General features: G+C 34.1%; 1 protein-coding gene across 1 annotated transcript in view; it reads right to left on the bottom strand.

Annotated features, from left to right (window-relative positions):
• LOC126892854 (venom allergen 5-like) overlaps positions 1-19,893 on the bottom strand; it is a 49,813-nt gene that overhangs the window by 14,447 nt on the left and 15,473 nt on the right. The window contains exons 3-4 of the mRNA XM_050662656.1: positions 10,922-11,003; positions 6,048-6,198 (exon numbers count right to left, since the gene is read on the bottom strand). Of these exons, the coding sequence (XP_050518613.1) occupies positions 6,048-6,198; positions 10,922-11,003 (233 nt within the window). The remainder of the gene's footprint in view (positions 1-6,047; positions 6,199-10,921; positions 11,004-19,893) is intronic.

The following is a 19,893-nucleotide window of genomic DNA, read 5'->3' as shown; positions in this document are numbered from 1 at the left end:
AATTAAAATATTAAAATACAACAAAATATAGTGTAAGAAAATAATATATTAGATAAAGATTAGAAGAAATTTTGGTGGAAATCAACTTGTGTGAATCGAACACCGCTGTCCTGCGCCTAGCACCAAAAATTAATGTTTATTTAAAAAAATTCCTGATGCCGTGGTAGTTAATGGATTTTAATTTTAAAAATTTCAAATAAAAGGTACGGTATTCTTCTATACGTAAAAAAATTTCAACTTGCTATCTGCTTTATTTTCAGTCCTGAAACATTTTGAAAAAATGAATTTTTTTTTGCGAAAACTAGATTGCAAAATTTGTTTTGCAAAATCTATTGCACCGATATTAATGAAATTTACAGTATTGTTTTACTATATTATCTAGTTTTTCTGAGTCAAATATGAAGGTCCTAAGTGTAGCATAAATGGTTGAAAAACGTAAAATGCAGATACTTGTTTTTTTATGGTTTTCCGCAATTATTGCTATTTTGCAACAAGCGTGACAATTTTTAACATTTGTAACTAATCCTATATTATGGAAAATTTAATTACGCAACTTTTATATTAGTATAACTTTTCGCGAAAGTGAATACTTTGAAAGTTATAATCAAAAAACGAAGAAATAATCGAATTTTTCCTTCGTTTTTTGACATTTTGATTATTTAAACAATGTTCCGGACATTTTTGAATGGGAGGATAACCTAATTATTATTATAGGAGTTAATTCCAAGAAATTTCTGCAAAAAAATATTAGTCACCTCTCAACGACCATCTCAAAACAGATGCGTCGTGGACTACAGGTGATATTACGACTCAGACAAGCAAAAGTATTTAAAGTGCCTACTACAAAAATAAAGTACAAAAAATATTTACAAAAGACGCCTAAATCAATATCTGGAACAACAATCTACAAAACAGGATATAAAAAGCAAGAAAAAGTTTGGAAATATAATCTATTGAAACAAATTATCAAGCTCTAGCAATAAATGGACTTGAATCAGTTCCAATATCCAAACCAAAAATGAAATAAACTGCATACCAATCAACAACCTCTTGAGTCTTCTAGCCAGATCTGTGTTGTATCGAGAAGCTGGATGGCTTCAACATTGACGTGTTGAAGAACTCGATGTTCGTGACTCTTGGCAAATTCAAAGTTTTGTTAACAATATCCATTTCTAGGTCTATATGGACGTCATTGTTCCTATAGTACCAAGGACCATTCACAATGCTCCTTAGCACCTTGTTTTGGAACCGCTGGATAATGTCTAAATTACTCTTACCAGCACAACCCCACCAGAATGGCGGAAAATCCTAGAACAAGCCAGGACCCAAAAAGGGTTGTCGAGCTACTGATGATGATGATGATGATGAGCACAACCCCACAGCTGGATGCCATATGTCCATATATGTTTTAGAATCTATTTATACAGGGTGTTTCATTGGGAAACGGAAATACTTTAATGGTGCATAGAGATCACCGAGCCGGCTCTAGATATACTACATTTTTTGCCCTACCGACTTTTATAACCGAGTTACAGGGTGTTTTATCGATGTTGCCCATTTTTTTCCGAAGCCGTAACTTTGGAACCATTCTGTATAGTTTTTTGATATTTGGTACACATATGTCTCATTCGAACCCCAAACGACCGACATACTAACCATAAGAAAAATCCAGGTCCGGATTAACAAAAAATTATAAAGTAACCTTAAAACAACACCCTGTACATTCAAATTTTGAAAATCTGTTTGCATATTTGAAAAGAGCACAAAAAAGTAAGTTTAGTGGCTCGCTTCAATTTTTCGGCCAGACAATTTTATGACTTTAATTTTGAAATTATATTGAATTTTTTAAGAACTCTCGACATTAAAAAGCAGATATTAGTAACTTTTAGTTATAAATTATTAAATATAATGAATAAATACTCATTTTAAAAATAATCAATACTTATTTACCACATTGGAAAGACCCAATTAGTAATCACAAGAAAAATCCAGGTCCGGATTAACCAAAAAAATATAAAGTAATTGTGCTCTTGAAACAACACCCTGTATATTGAAATTTTGAAAATTTGTTTGCGTATTTTAGAAAAGCATAAAAAACTGCGTTAAAAGGTGCATGTCAAATTTTTGCGCAGATAATTTAATTACGGCAATTTTGAAATCATATTGATTAATTTTGTTAAGATGACAGAAAGCTGTCAGAAAAATTAAGAACAATCCCAATGTACTTAGAAAATCGATTCGAAATCTTTTAAAACGAGCAAGGAAATTCATCGAACAAAATGGCGGACATTTTGAGCAACTGTTATAGTTCAAATATTTTTAATTTATGTTAAATTGTTGAATGGTTTAAACGAATTTTTTTTTATTAGATATAGCTGTTTTTTTTAAATAATTTACTAAATCATTAAAATATCTCAATTCTCGCAATTCTAATTTTTAATGATATACATAACAGCTACAAATCCATAGAATCCATTAAGCCAACGTAGTAAATAAGTATTAAGTATTTTTAAAATAAGTATTGTTTCATTAACATTAAATTTTTTAAAAATTAATAACACCTGGTTTTTAATCTCAGAATTCTTACGTTCTAAGCGAACCGTTAAACTTACTTTTTTGTGCTCTTTTCCAATATGCAAACAGATTTCCAAAATTTGAATATACAGGGTGTTGTTTTAAGGGCACAATTACTTTATAATTTTTTGTTAATCCGGACCTGGATTTTTCTTATGGTTAGTATGTCGGTCGTTTGGTTTTTGAATGAGACATATGTGTGCCAAATATCAAAAAAATATACATAATGGTTCTAAAGTTATGGCTTAGGAAAGAAATGGGTAAAATCGATAAAACACCCTGTAACTCGGTTATAAAAGTCGGTAGGGCAAAAAATGTATATCTAAAACCGGCTCGATGACCTCTATTCACCGTTAAAGTATTTCCGTTTCCCAATGAAACACCCTGTATAATAAAAGTATTTTGTTGTAGATTCGTAGATTGACAGAGTGGATTATCTTCCCAATAGCCAATATATTTATTATAGGTACTTACTTAATGTTACGCTGTTCTCTTTTCTTTTTAACATGGGCCCTCCAGCGTAGCCTCATCATCATCAATGATGCTACAGCCCTATGAAAGAGCCTCGACCTTCCCAAGTCTATTACGCCAGTCAGTCCTATCCATTGCCAACCGTTGCCAGTTTGCTGCACCTATTTTTCTCCCATCCTCATCTACACCATCCTTCCATCTAAGTTTTGGCCTACCCCTATTTCTACTTCCCACAGGTTGTGACATAAGGATTCTTCTAGGAGGGTTGTTTTGCTGTGATCTTGTTAGATGTGCTGCCCATCTTAGTCCTCCTATTTTTATAAGAGATACTACGTCTTTACCACCAAATATATGTTTATATCTGTGGTATACCTCGTAGTTGTACCTCCTCCTCCTCCAAACACCATTTTCACAGATGTCACCGAATATTCCTCTCAGGAACCTTCGTTCAAATATAAGCAGAATATCTTATCAGCATTTAATTCTATTTCATGTTTGAGTTTCCACAAGCCTAACACCTCTAAATTTTTTGTGCAGTTCTCACTTCTGACTTTATGTTGATCCTGGGGATTTTCTCCTTTCTTACATATTATATTCACACGCCATATCTCTTTTGTTTCTTTAATTCTTTATGTTCTTCTGAAGCTATTTATATCGTATTTACTTATATTTTTGACTAGGTATGCGTTTGGTTTCGATGAGATCTCGTATATCATCGATCATCCAGGGTTTACTTTTTCTTTGATCTACTTTACCTACTGTTTTTTTCTTCTGCAATAAAAGTGACATGCTTAAGAATTGTCCATTGTCTATAAAACACTAATAAGACCAGTGCTAACATACGGTTTAGAAACTTGGTCACTTACACAGAATGACCAAGAACTGCTCAAACTGTTCGATCGAAAAAGGAGAATATCTCTCTCTCTCTTTCTCTCTCTTGTCGTTTCCCCATTACTGAGGATCGTGATTTCTTCCAATATTCCTAACATTGTTCTCCATTGGTCTCTATCTTGAGCTGCTCTAAGAGCTTCACAGAATGAGTATTCAGCTGAATGCTTTATTTGGTCAGACCATCTAGTTGGTGATCGTCCTCTTGATCTTCTCCCCGGAACGTTTCCGGAAACAATTAATCTCTCTAAACTGTCGTCACCTCTGCGAACCACGTGACCAAAGAATTGCAGAATTCGTTGCAGACATATTGTGGACAGCCTTTTTTTTAATATTGAGTTGGTTTAGAATGGAAACGTTTGTCCTATGAGCTATCCAAGGTATGCGTAGCATTCTTCTCCAGCACCACATCTCAAAGGCATCAATTTTTTGGCGCTCACATGCGCGAAGAGTCCAAGTCTCTGCTATCTATAGAAATATTGAGAATACAAGGGCATTCACCAGTCTCATCTTGATATTTTGAGAGATAGTTCTGTCTTTCCAAACTTCAGTTAGGCTACTCATCGCATTTTTTGCCATACCAATACATCTCCGAACTTCTGCCTCACAGTTACCAGCGTTAGTTATACTAGACCCGAGATAGACAAAGGTGGTTACTATCTGGTATTCCTGTAACATGTTAGTCAGTTGTATAGTACCACCATCATTTTTGTCTTAGCTTTATTGATTTTCAGACCAACTTTATTGCTTTCGTACTCAACTCTTCGCAGAAGATCAACCATTTCTTGCTCATTTGCTGCTATAAGTGCAGTGTCATCAGCAAACCTTAAATTGGAGATTTTCCTACCAGCTACTGTTACTCCACCGGCCCATCCTTCTAAAACCATCCTCATGACATGTTCACCATAAATGTTAAATAAGTCAGGTGACAACACGCATCCTTGTCTAACACCTCTCTGTCTTGAATTGGTTTGAGAACTTCTGATCTAGTCGTACTGTCGCTATATTAGACTGGTACAGATTTTTAATAAGTGTCATCAGGTGCATTGGTGCGCCCATTTCTATTAAAATTGACCACAGATTTATCCAGCTTACACAATCAAATGCTTTTTGGTAGTCAACGAAGCATATAATCATAGGTACTTGAAATTCTCTAGACTTTTCAATGAGTTGTCTCAGGTTCAGGATTTGTTCACTTATACCTTTACCGTTTACAAACCCGCTTGTTCCTGAGGTATTTGGTAATGTAGATAGGTTTTTAAGCTGTTTTTGATGATATGCAGCAAGCTTTTATTAGCATGTGTTATTAGTGACAGTGTGCGGTAGTTTTCACATCTGGTAGTAGTTCCTTTTTTATGTAGTGGGATATAAATTGAGGTACACCAATCAGATGGCCATTTTCCTGAATTCCAAACAGCGACACAGATAGAATGGATGATATGTAATCCTTTGTCACCTAGTAACTGTAGTATTTCACATGGTATTGAATCAATGCCTGGGGATTTATTTCTCTTTAGTGATTTAATTGCATCTTTGACTTCAGCGAGTAAGGGGTTCTCTAGGGTAGTCAGAAGGCCATTGATTTTCTGCTGATACCTCGTTATTTTTATACAGCTCGCCATAGTATAAAATAGGAGAATTTATGGAGGTATAAAAGAACAAGGTTTGTGACGTAAGCATTACAATTTTGAGTTGTATAGAAGTTTTGGAGAACCTGACGTTGTAAAATTCATTAAGGTAGCACGACTTAGATGGATAGGCCATGTAATCAGACGATAGGAAGATGCCATAGTCAGAAAAGTTTTTGACCGAAGAGGGCCGATAGGACAAAGAGCAAGAGGAAGACTGAGACTTAGGTACCAAGACAACTTAAGAGAATGATTTAAAATCTATTAGAATTAGAGCATAGAGAAGAGTTGCCAGAGACATGGGCGAATGGAGGATTGTTCTGGAGAAGGATTTGACTCATAAAGACCTGTGACGCTACTGATGATGCTAAGAATTGTTCATGTATCTTCTGTTTTATTTTATTTGCTGATTTAAAAAAATGGGGAGACTTCAACACTATGATGTCATGAATCTAATGTTCAAAGGTTATTTAAAAACGTACTTACTTTGACTCATATCTGGGCAGCATTGACGAATTAAAAATTTTTACTTCACTGTACCAAGCCTTAATTGACCTTTCGAATGCGTCCAAATCTTTAAAGACAAAATTGTAAGTAGACTGTATAGCTACATTTTGTCCTACTCCCCCCCATTTTTCTGCAAAGATATAAATCATAAATCAACTTAAAATATTATGTATGTGATATTGTTAAATAAAGTAGAGTAGAGAGTCATGACAGGAGATCATGACGCATATGGGTGATAACTATAGATGGTGAAACTAGCATTATTAGACATCATCATCATCAACCCGTACTCGTCCACTGCTGGACATAGGTCTCCCTCAGTTCTTTCTATCTTTCTCTGTTTTGTGCGGCTTGCATCCAGTTGCCGACAATACGCTTCAGATCGTCAGCCCATCTGCTTGGTGGTCGTATTCTGCTCCGTAGTGCTGCAACGGCGTCCGTTGTTTTTGTTCTACGACGTATTTCTTCGTTTGGGATTCGGTCCCTCAGGGAGACAGCCGACATCTGGCGCTCCATAGCCTTCTGAGTTATGCGAATCTTGTTCACTACCTTTTTTGTGAGTGTTAATGTTTCCGCTCCATAAGTGAGTACAGGCAATACACACTGTTCAAAGATTTTCCTTTTCAGGCATATGAGTAAGTCCGATTTAAATACATAGCTCAGTTTACCAAACGCTGCTCAGGCTAGCTCGCACGACTGATTATCTCTTCCCAACCGAATTTCATGTCCCAAGTACTTATGAGGTGCAGTCTGCTCAATATCCATTCCATCAACAACAATATTACGATTTAGCACCAGATTAGTCATTATTTGTGTCTTGTTGATCTTAATCTTTAGTCCGACCTCTAAGGAAGCGTGATATAACTTGTTCAACATTATTATTGCATCATCCATACGATCGGCTACAAGGACGATGTCATCTGCGAATTTTAAATGACTGAGCTTCTCTCCATTTATATTGATATCATATTCGTTCAGATCTGCCTTTTTAAAAGTGTCTTCTAAAAGTGTTGTGAGCAGCTTTGGTGAGATGATATTTCCTTGCCGTACTCTTCGCTGCATACTAGGGATGGCGGTTTTTGACAAAACACCGGTTTTCGGTTATACCGGTTTTATTTGCTTACGGTTTAACCTGGCGGTTATAACCGGCCAAAAAAAACTGGTTTTTGGAAAAACCGGTTTTCGGTTTTTTTAATCCAATAGGTTACAATTTACAATGCACTTTAGTTTGCGATACTCCACTCGACTCGATACTCAATATCAATATGATCAAAATTAGTACTATCGAAAGAACATCAATATCAATATAAATAAAACACAATTTTTAATAAAACCATTTTATTCTTATTCTATTAATTATTATATGTATTTATTATTTTATTATTATTATATATTTATTGATAGTTATTAAATATAATATAGCGTAAGATTAATATATACATATTCCAATAATATACCTACAGTTTAACCCAACCATTTCAACTTATAAAAAATTTACCAGACTCTTTCAAATGGGATTTAAAATCAACGTTAGTACATTGTTTACCGGGTAGGAAAAGCTTAACATTCCTGGACGACTGTGAAGATTGCTAAGTCGAGGCGCAAGCCGAGACTTAGCAACACAGAGTCCAGGAATGTGGCTTTTCCTACGAGGTAAACATACTATTTTTCCGCAAATCGTTTAAAATTCGACAGATATTGATTGATTTAAAAAAAACGCGATAATTTTATTCCCAAATAAATGGTGCTTTGAAATTCCTAATAAAATTACTTGGGTTACTATGGAAACGTATTGAGGTTGAATTGTCAAACTTGACGCTTATAAATTTAATTGCTGGTGTTCTCGAAAGTAAAATGATAAGTGATGATGAAATTTCCATTCCTGGGACTCCTCCAGAGCTGGTTGAGGCAGTGAATACTGCTTCATTAGAATTATTGCCAAAGAAATCAAGAGAAAAGTACGAAAATGCATACAGACGTTTTATGGATTATCGCATGAGTAAAAATACGAGTTCTTTCTCAGAAAATGTTGTAATGGCATACTTCCTAGACCTTTGTTTAAAGATGAAATCTTCAACATTATGGGCCAATTATTCAATGCTGAAGTCAACCCTTGCACTTAAACACAATGTAGATATATCTACATACTCAAAACTTCGTTCTTTATTGAAACGGCAAGCTCAAGGTTATAGGGCAAAGAAATCTAAGATTTTAACGAAGGAAGAAATTTAAAAATTTATCCAGGAAGCTCCAGATAAAGAAAATTTAATGATTAAGGTAATTTACAAGGTTTTAATAGCAATGTGTTTTCTATCATTTATGTAGAACACTAACAACTGTACGGAAATATCATTTCCTTACAGTAAGGAAATGACATTTCCTTACAGTAAGGAAGTCCTGACTTTTTCTTCAAGAAATTTTGACAGGAATGTCAAAATTTCCTGGCGATTTGCGGAAAAAATATTTTACTTAAAAATAAATTGGATAATGCAATTTATCTTTTATTTTTACTACAATAAAAAAAAATTTATCATGTATTTCTTTTAACACGTTTGTATATTTTAATAGGTACATTTTAACTCATTTATTTAATACTTCCTGTATATGTATATTGTTTTGAAACGTAGGGAAATCCTTGGAGATTCGTATTCGTAATCCGTAATTCGATATTCATAGTCAAACATTATTTTTGGTAATCAGAAAAAGTTATTCACCCACTTTCAATGTCAAGAGTCAAGTGTGAAAAATAGATAATGTTTGCGTCTACTTCAACTACAAGATCACTTTTATGTAAATATTATGATCACAAATGCCTTTTCAACGGAATATTATAATAAAACTTAATTGTTTTTGCTGATGTGAGTTTGCACTTTCCGTTTACTTCTAGATTTATAAAATAAAATTTGAATTATGGTTTTGTTTGGAATAATTACTTAAAAATTATAATTTTGACTGGAATGAAAAATAACACCTATCCTAATCCTAATCACCGTAAAAATCTAATAACCGGTTTTTACTTTAAAAAGAAAAAACCGGTTATAACCGGGACAAAAAAACAACCGGTAAAACTGGTTATTGCGAAGTAAAAAAACCGGTTTTAGGTTAAAACCGGCAGGTTTTTCCCATTCCTACTGCATACAGAATTTATTAGTTTGTTGATAGGAGAGTCTTACGCTAGCCGTTGCATTGTGGTAGATATGTTTTATCATGTTAGTGTAGCGATGGTCTATTCGGCATTCTGTCAAAGCTTTTAACATTTTCTGCTGGTTTATGGTATCGAACTCTTTCTTGTAGTCCACGAATATCAGTGCCAATGGTTTGTTGTATTTCGCCGACTTCTCTATCAAGTTTTTTATTACCAGTAAGTGGTAGTTAGTGCTATATTCGGATCTAAACCCAGCTTGTTCTCAAGGCTGATAGAAGTCTAACTTAGCGTCCAGTCTTTTTTTGATAATTTTTGTGAAAAGTTTATATATGTGTGATAGCAGACTGATAGGACGGTATTTTTTTTTAGATGTGTTATGTCACCTTTCTTGTGCAATAAAACAATGACTGCATTGTTCCATTGAGAAGGGGTTTTTCCTTGGTAAATGCATTCGGTGAAAAGTTTGGCCAAAACCTGGATAATTTTATTTCCACCTTGTTTGATTGCCTCGATCACTACTCCGTCATCGCCAGTGGATTTATTATTTTTCATTTCTGAAAGTGTCTTTTTAACTTCGTATGGTGTTACTTCTGGCATTAATTCTGATCCCTGGTTTGTGATTTTGAGCAGGGGCTGATCTTGCCTTGCGTTGGTGCCCTCATACATTTCGCGATAAAACGATTCGACAACCTTAAGGATTTCGGCTCTATCCGTAGCAATGTTGTTGTCTTTGTTTCTTATTCTATACATATTTTTGTTGCCAATGTTATTCGTATTTCGCCTCAAAACTTTTAAACTTTTGCTTTCTTAAATTATAAATAAATCTTGAATTAAATAAAACTGAAATGTAAGGAATGTATATATTATTGGATGGATATATTGCATGAAAAATGGAAATATTCAAATATTTGGGAATTATGGTGAATGACCAATGGGATCCTCAACAAGAAATAAAATACCGTACCGAACAGGCAAGCCAAGCTTTTATTTAAACCGCTTCTTTGTAACCGCAATATTTCCTTCAATCTCCGCTACAGAATGGTTAAGTGCTATATATGGTCCATATTATTATACGGCATGGAGACATGGACGTTGAAAATATCTTCTATTAATAAGTTGGAGGCTTTAGAAATGTGGACCTTGCGAAGAATGTTCCGTATACCATGGACGGATAGGGTGAGACACGAGGAAGCCTTAAGAAGACCAAATACTGAGAAAGAATTGATCAACTTGATCAAGACACAATAAATTGGATACCTGGACCATATCCTGAGCGGAGCAAAATACGCAATCCCTCAACTAATCATCCAAGGAAAGATTGAGGGCAAGAGTGGAATAGGTCACAAATAAATGTCGTGGCTACGAAATATAATAAACTGGACATGCATAAATAATACAGGCGAACATTTGCATGCCGCAAAAGACAGCCGTCTGAACTTAAGATAATTCGTCAACGCACTATAGGTGCACGGTTCCATAAGAAGAAGAAGGATATATTATGAGAAGTCATGAGATGGCACCACTTGATTAAAGGAGTTGTTTAGGAAGTAAAAAGAAGACCTGATGGGAGATACTTAGGACATAGTGCTTATACAGGATATATCTCTGGTGAAGATTGACAGTGATAATAATTTGACCCAATAGTCAACATCGCATAGGAATTACAGCAAAAAGTATGATAATGATTGTAACAAAAACAATTACTTACTAGTTCTTCTGCAGTCGTCGTGTTTATACTGACAATTGTTTGTCCAACATTGTGCTATATATTCTAGTTCTCGACTCCAACTCTAAAACAAATGTAAAAGCTTAAATTGGATTAGGTTCTTCTCCTTTTCTTCTTCCTATGACGCCTATCCATTCCAGATGTTACCGATTCATTATCGGTTTCCTTATGAACTTTGCTGACAGTCCAATTTTAATAGGTTGATTGTGGTTCATCATTCAAGGAATTACCAAGCTGAATCAAAGATAAAATTACTACAAATCAAGTAACCCAAAAAATCGTCAAACAAAAGGAGGAAATTTAAAAGAAGTGAAGAAAAACATATATCAAGCACTATTAGAAACATTCAGCCTAGGAATAAAATAGAATAGAATTCTGTCAGCAATATGAATATGTAATTACTAACATCTGGTTTAAACTACCACCAAGAAGCCAAGAAGGTTATATACCTGGAAGTCCCCACAGGATAGAGAACATAACATCGTCCGCAACCAAATTGACTTTATTCTTGTCAATAAAAGGTACCGATACTCACAAGGACCAAATAATCTAATCAACGTAGAAGGCAAACTGATTTCAAGCCCTGAAGAACAAATAAACATGTGGGAAGACTATATAAAGGAACTATTCTATGACATCAGAGAACCTCCTACATTAAATAAAGAAAACGACGAATATCCCCCAATACTGAAGTCCGAACTGGAATATGCTCTACGTCAACTAAAAAACAGCAAATCTGTAGGAAAATATGAAATTCCAGCTGAGCTATTAAAGTTAATCAATGAGGAAAACTTAGACTTTCTTCTTGGACTATTAGTCCAAGCTGTGGGTGAAAAATAGGTCGATTTCAGGATATAATTCAGGAATTTTTGAAACCCATCAGGTGTTGTAAAGGACGATGCCAGGAATAACTTATACTAAAATGTAACCAAAAATTTTGTGCGGTTTTTTATTTATGACGATTTTCCTTTGTATATATATATATATATATATATATATATATATATATATATATATATATATACCATGAAACGGGCTGTTCTATTCTAATTTCTTGGGATTGAGAGCGGACTGTATTTCTAATCGGTTGGAACAGCCACGGTGAGCAGACCTAGAATCACTATTCGGTGTAGGTATCTGCTCGTTTGGGGTAGAATTAAAAGGATGGCTAAATGTTATGCCGTTTTAATCAAGCGAAGAAAATTATGACTAATTATGACAATATTACCTAACTGCTTTATATATATATATATATATTGTATATTTCTATGCTATATATTCAATATATACCGGTGTATATATTGTTATATTTCTATTTGATATGAAAATTAAAATTTGATAATTATAAACAAAATTCACTTTAATATAAAATATTTTTAATTTTCTCAACCTCAAGCATATAAATTTAGAACAACCTGTATACAACAAATTGTTATATTTAATTTTAAGAAGTGATTAGAATAAGCGTACGAAACTCGGAACAATGTGCTTAGATAAACAAAGTGAATGACGCGTACCATTATCGTTCTTCTCGGAAGGTCGATCATTAGCCTATGCTAAATAAAACTCAGTGAAATAGATGATAGTTCATTATCGTTTTTCGCGGAAGGTTTCGATCATTAGCCTATGCTAAATAAGACTCATTTGAAAGAGAGAATAGGTCATTAAAATTTATAAATAGTTAGAAAGTATTTTAGAATGGGAATTAAATATTTTCTTTTGAAATCCATTAAGCATATTTAGAAAGATTAAAAATTGGTTTTGAGGAATATTACGAATGAGAGTTGGTGGTGGAAGATTGATTTGTGAATCTGGAAGGGATATTTAGAAAGTAGGGGAATGGATGAGAAAGTGAGATCAGAATGTTTTGAGCTGTCGAGAAGTGAAGTCGAGTAGTAGACGGTAGTGTACGGAGAGTGAGAAAGCCGGTGTAGTTCCGTGAGTGTGGAGTATCTATCGTGGAACGAGAAGTAGGCCAGGTCGAGAGTAAAAGAACCTCCTTGAGCCAAGAGTGTCCCGGTAGCTGATAGCAGTTTCGAAAAAGGTAGAACACAGCATCACAACAGAAGCAGGAACGAGAACTATTCGAGCTAGTTTTACAAAGGAGAACATTACTGGAAGCCAGGACGAGGTTTGATCGCCAGCCAAGGATAGCAGGAAACGGGTCTTGTGTGAGGACATTTTCAGTTCACCAGGAAAAGGTCAGTCTCATTTGTTTGGACATGAATGTATGGGTTTTTCGTATTAAATTCCACATAAAAAATTAAATAACATAATCAATAATATCAGAAAAGCTTCATCAAACTTAAATAGAGTTGTGCTAATAACTCCTAATAGTTAAATGTTAATAAAAACTTTCAATTGAAAACTAAAAGGAAATAAGATTCCCATTTGTAAATGTTATGTTTAAGAATAATAAGAAATAGCAAATATTAAGCATTGATTGCCTTTTAAATAAAATAAAAAATATTTTGATTATAATTGTAACCCATATATGTGTATTTTTTTTACTCTTTTCTTTTCTATCCCGATTAGGAACCATTAAGAAATATTTGAAGCCACGAAAGTAAGTAATTAATTTATAATTCGCCCTGAGATTGAAAACATATTGATATGTGATCTGGTTAATTAATTAGATTAGTATTAATACATTGATTAAATTAAGTGACATATAAGAATATTATCTCATATCAATAATCAAGATCACATCAACTGTCGTCCAACGTGGAAAGCATTGTAAAGTATTTCTAGTGGCAAATTTGAAGGATAGAAAGAGTAAAGCCGGTATTTGAAAATTTATATGCCTGTGGTAAAAAGTGAGATACTCACATTTGATAACATAAAATTTTAGATCTCTTTAGGTACAAATTTTACATAACTGATTTAATATTTTATTTTACGATATTTACATTTGATATATTTATTGACAATTTATAATATTTGGGTGAGAAAAAGTCGTCTTGGTAACACTAGTAAAATTTCATATTTGGCGGGGATAGTACTTCTTGAAAACAAATGTCTGTGACAAGAAGCCAAAGCAAAGACAACAAAAAACAAAAAGAACATTCAGACCAAGAAGATATTTTAGACACGACAATCATGGCATCAGAACAGCAAGAATTATCAGGAATAGATAAACTATTACAACTGATGCAACTCCAGTCACAAAAAATGGATGAAGCAAAAAGGACAATGGATAAAGTGGAGAAAAAAATGGATGACAATCAACAGGAAACAAAACAAGCGATAGAAGAGAACAATAAGAAAATAGAGGAACGCATAGAAAAGTATGAAATGAGAATGAAGGACCACATGAAAGAACAAGAAATGAAAATTCAAAACAAAATAAAGGAGTTAACGAATGGCCAGAAAAAGGAAATAGAAAATTTGGAAAACAAGTTTGAAAACACTATTCAAGCAATCAGAGAAGAAATGGAAAGAAAGATTGCGGAAATCAATATTCAACAAAATGTAGGAGAACGAAGAGAAATGGTTATACATAGCACAGATGACGTGAAGATAAGGTTTGGCGGGGATGTAAGAAGATTACACCCAGTGCCGTTCATAAATAGCCTGAAAAAGAAAATACAACACATCGGAAATTTCGAAACAGCAAAAGAAACTATCAGAAACCATCTAAAATATGAAGCAAGCCTATGGTTCGATTGCAAAGAAGAAGAATTTGACAGTTGGCAACAATTTGAACAAAAATTTTTGAATTATTTCTGGGGAAAAGTCCAACAATTGGAAATTAACAAGAAATTGCAAAATGGGAAATACAATGATAGGATGGGTATATCAGAAAGGACATATGCATTACAAATTTACTATAACGCAAAACATTTACAATATAATTACTCATCGGAACAATTAGTCGAACTGATTGCAAGACATTTCGAAGAAACGCTGGAAGATCATATCACATTGCAAAACTACAAAGACATAGATAGTTTATGCCAATTCCTACAAATAAGAGAATCACGTTTAAGGGAAAGAAAATCAAGAAGGTCGCGAGAAGATTACAGGCCCCGAGAAACACAGGATTACAGAGATAGAAATCAAAATAGGAGGGACTATACAAGACGAGATTTTAATCCCAGAAGGGAAAACGAAAATAGAGACAACGGAAGAGGAAATTATGAACAAAGAAATAGGCAATGGAATGAGAACAGAAATCGAGAATACCAGAATAGAAACACCACACGCTCAAATCAAGAAAACAGAAATAATGGTAGACAAAATGAACAGGGATATCGAGAAAACCGAAACAGATCCGACAGACCAAGAGAAAATAGAAGAGAAGTAAATAATACCCAGACAGATGAATATGACGGAGAGAGACATTATGACGAAAATATCAACTACGATGAGCAACCGGCGTTTTTTCACGACGGCGCTCACTAAAAACCAAAAATCAAACAGGAATCTTTTGTAACCCCAAGGAGTTTATTAAATTGGCAAGAAACAACGAAAAGAAAAATGGAGTTAATTTAAAATTTGTGGATGGATTTATCAACGAGAAACCAATTAAAATTATGATAGACACTGGATCTGAAATAACATTGGTCAACAGAAAACTAATAGAAGAAGTTAACTTAACAAATTTAATTTATAAAATACCTAGGGTAAATTTAGTGGGCGCAAACAAACGGACATTGGCAACTATAAATGAAGGCATACGAGTAATGGTACGACTGGGCAAGAATATGTATGCACTACAATGTGTAATAATGCCAAACATGTCACATGACATGATAGTAGGAGTGGACGAATTGGCAGAAAAACATGTAGTGATAGATTTTAAAAATAATACGATGAAACTAACAGAAGAAAAAGAAAAAGAACAGGACAAGGAACATGAGAAACAAAATACGGACGAATCAGGTAAAGAACAAACAGTGGAAATGAATTTGGCAGCGAAGCAAGGACAAAGAAGAAAAAGGAGAAAAGGTCAGAAAAAGATAAAAGAAAATGAAACCTGTGGCTCCTCAAAAGAAGAGTTGAGCCCAGAAGAAGAAAATTTGAGAGTATCAGAAACAAAGGAAACCTGGGATTCCTCAAAAGAAGAGACGGGCTCAGGAGAGGAAGAAAAAAAGCTAACAAATGAAAGCGAAAAAGATATGATCGAAACAGTGGCATTTGAAGAGGAGGCATATGAAAACGAGGATGAAGAATACACGGTAAAAGTATGTGAAAAATCTGAGGAAAAAGACAGAAGATTGATATGGGAAAAAGGGAAAGACAACATAATAGCCGACACTCTAACACAGGATGAGGACACTGAAAATAAGGAAACAATTACTCTACAGGTGGGACTAATTAGAGTAATACAAGAAGAAGGGGTATAAGACGTAGATTAAAGTAAGGAAATATACAGGGAGTTGGTTTTGCCTCGAGAAAATTTATTTAAAAATGCAGATAAATTTTATCGAATACAAGGCGGGGATTTGTTATATTTCTATTTGATATGAAAATTAAAATTTGATAATTATAAACAAAATTCACTTTAATATAAAATATTTTTAATTTTCTCAACCTCGGGCATATAAATTTAGAACAACCTGTATACAACAAATTGTTATATTTAATTTTAAGAAGTGATTAGAATAAGCGTACGAAACTCGGAACAATGTGCTTAGATAAACAAAGTGCATGACGCGTACCATTATCGTTCTTCTCGGAAGGTCGATCATTAGCCTATGCTAAATAAAACTCAGTGAAATAGATGATAGTTCATTATCGTTTTTCGCGGAAGGTTTCGATCATTAGCCTATGCTAAATAAGACTCATTTGAAAGAGAGAATAGGTCATTAAAATTTGTAAATAGTTAGAAAGTATTTTAGAATGGGAATTAAATATTTTCTTTTGAAATCCATTAAGCATATTTAGAAAGATTAAAAATTGGTTTTGAGGAATATTACGAATGAGAGTTGGTGGTGGAAGATTGATTTGTGAATCTGGAAGGGATATTTAGAAAGTAGGGGAATGGATGAGAAAGTGAGATCAGAATGTTTTGAGCTATCGAGAAGTGAAGTCGAGTAGTATACGGTAGTGTACGGAGAGTGAGAAAGCCGGTGTAGTTCCGTGAGTGTGGAGTATCTATCGTGGAACGAGAAGTAGGCCAGGTCGAGAGTAAAAGAACCTCCTTGAGCCAAGAGTGTCCCGGTAGCTGATAGCAGTTTCGAAAAAGGTAGAACACAGCATCACAACAGAAGCAGGAACGAGAACTATTCGAGCTAGTTTTACAAAGGAGAACATTACTGGAAGCCAGGACGAGGTTTGATCGCCAGCCAAGGATAGCAGGAAACGGGTCTTGTGTGAGGACATTTTCAGTTCACCAGGAAAAGGTCAGTCTCATTTGTTTGGACATGAATGTATGGGTTTTTCGTATTAAATTCCACATAAAAAATTAAATAACATAATCAATAATATCAGAAAAGCTTCATCAAACTTAAATAGAGTTGTGCTAATAACTCCTAATAGTTAAATGTTAATAAAAACTTTCAATTGAAAACTAAAAGGAAATAAGATTCCCATTTGTAAATGTTATGTTTAAGAATAATAAGAAATAGCAAATATTAAGCATTGATTGCCTTTTAAATAAAATAAAAAATATTTTGATTATAATTGTAACCCATATATGTGTATTTTTTTTACTCTTTTCTTTTCTATCCCGATTAGGAACCATTAAGAAATATTTGAAGCCACGAAATTAAGTAATTAATTTATAATTCGCCCTGAGATTGAAAACATATTGATATGTGATCTGGTTAATTAATTAGATTAGTATTAATACATTGATTAAATTAAGTGACATATAAGAATATTATCTCATATCAATAATCAAGATCACATCAATATATATAACCGGTTCTATAGCGTTCTACGCCTTCCTGTACCCAATCGCCAAACCTGTCGATCTAGCCAGTCATTTTCTTGAAGATTTCTTTCTGACATGGCTTTTGTAATTCCTTGTTTCCAGGAGGTCGGTGGCCTTCCTCTTTTCCGTTTTTCTGGCGGTATCCATCTCATTGTAATTTTTGGTAATCTTTCATCTCCCATTCGTTGGACGTGTCCATACCAAGTAAGTTGGTTTCGTTGTACCTCGTCCACCATTGTTTTCTGCTTACCTACTTTTTCTCTGATCTGTTCATTTAGTCCTGTCGCCAGGGGGGGTACAACGGCCTCCTGTATTCAGATGGACTTACCCAAGTTTTTATTATGTATTTTGGCCCGTAGAACACGAATTTTTTGGGTAACAGTTGATCCGGATGTCGATAAGATTGTTATAAACAAAGAAGTTGAGGAATTACATAACAGTGATTTGTCGCAAAACAAAACATGTTTTTGTATTTTTTGGGCCATTCTAACCAAAAAATGCTCCTACAAGTTTTTTCGTAGGATGCATAGTTTTCGAGATAAACGCGGTTGAACTTTCAAAAAATCGAAAAATTGCAATTTTTGAACCCGAATAACTTTTGATTAAAAAATAAAATAGCAATTCGGCTTACCGAATTTGAAAGTTCAAGTCAAATTCTATCGGTTTCGAATATATACATTGCTAAAAATTTATGTGTTTATGGCTAAAAAAAGCTATAAACACATAGTGTTTCCCGTGCCTAATACATGCGTTTACATGCATGCTACGTAGAAATAGCCTCGCTTGCACTTGTACCTACTCTACCTACTCGTTCGATTTTAAATGAGAAATCATTGGAAACATCACTCCAGCACTAGGTGTTTATACTTTTGTTTAACAATAAAATAATAAATTTTTAGCAATGCAAATAACTAAAACCGATATACTTTGACTTGAACTTTCAAATGCGGTAAGCAGAATTGCTATTTTATTTTTTAATCAAAAGTTATTCGGGTACAAAAATTGCAATTTTTCGATTTTTTGAAAGTTCCACCGCGTTTATCTCGAAAACTATGCATCCTACGAAAAAATTTGTAGGAACACTTTTTGGTTAGAATGGCTCAAAAAATACAAAAACATATTTTGTTTTGCGAGAAATCGCTGTTATGTAATTCCTCAACTTCTTTGTTTATAACAATCTTATCGACATCCGGATCAACTGTTACCCAAAAAATTCGTATTCTACGGGTCAAAATACATAGAAAAAACTTAAGTAAGTCCATCTGAATACAGGAGGCCGTTGTACCCCCCCTGGCGACAGGACTAATTTCGAACATGGTCCCATCTCGATATTCTGGCAGATCTTCTAAAAAAATCCATTTCAGTAGTAAGCAGCTTATTTTCGGATTTTTTTGTCATTTGCCACACTTCGGAGCCGTACGTTAAAATTGGTTTCAGAATAGCGTCGTACATCCTCATTTTTGTATTTAAATTTATGTTATGTTGCCATAAGACAGGGTTTAGGGCTCTAGTAACCTTTCTAGCCTTCGTCACTCTATCATCTATACTGGGTTCCGTTCTTCCACTATTTGTTAATTTAATCCCTAGATATATATACTCTGTACAACCCCTGATGTAGTCACTTCCGTCAAGATCTAGGTCCTCCTGTTGTATTTGGTTACCGATGTGTAGATATTGTGTTTTCCTTATGTTTACCTCTAAACCCCATTTCCTGTATTCTTCCATCAATTTTCTGGTCATATATTCTAAGTCTTCCTTATCTTGGGCAACTACCACCTGGTCGTCTGCGTAATTCAAAGTGTATAATGTTATGTCTCCGATTGGTATACCCATACCACTGCATTTCTGCTTCCAAAGTCTGAGAGCACCGTCATTTGTTAAATGCGCAATTTTTAAAGATTTTTAACTTTGCAGCTTAGGATATTCATTTTAGAGAAAAAGTTTTAAATAGAAAATTGTAGTAAATATCTGGGAACCTGGGTTGATGACAAAAATGACCAAAGCAAAGAAATTAAAGTCCGAATTGAAACTGCAAGGCAAGCATTTATAAAAATGAAGACACTGCTTACAAACA

Source organism: Diabrotica virgifera, chromosome 9 (assembly GCF_917563875.1).
Source record: "Diabrotica virgifera virgifera chromosome 9, PGI_DIABVI_V3a".
Lineage (NCBI taxonomy): Eukaryota > Metazoa > Arthropoda > Insecta > Coleoptera > Chrysomelidae > Diabrotica > Diabrotica virgifera.
Note: the sequence above shows the minus strand (reverse complement) of the source record. Positions and strands in the feature narration are given on the sequence as shown.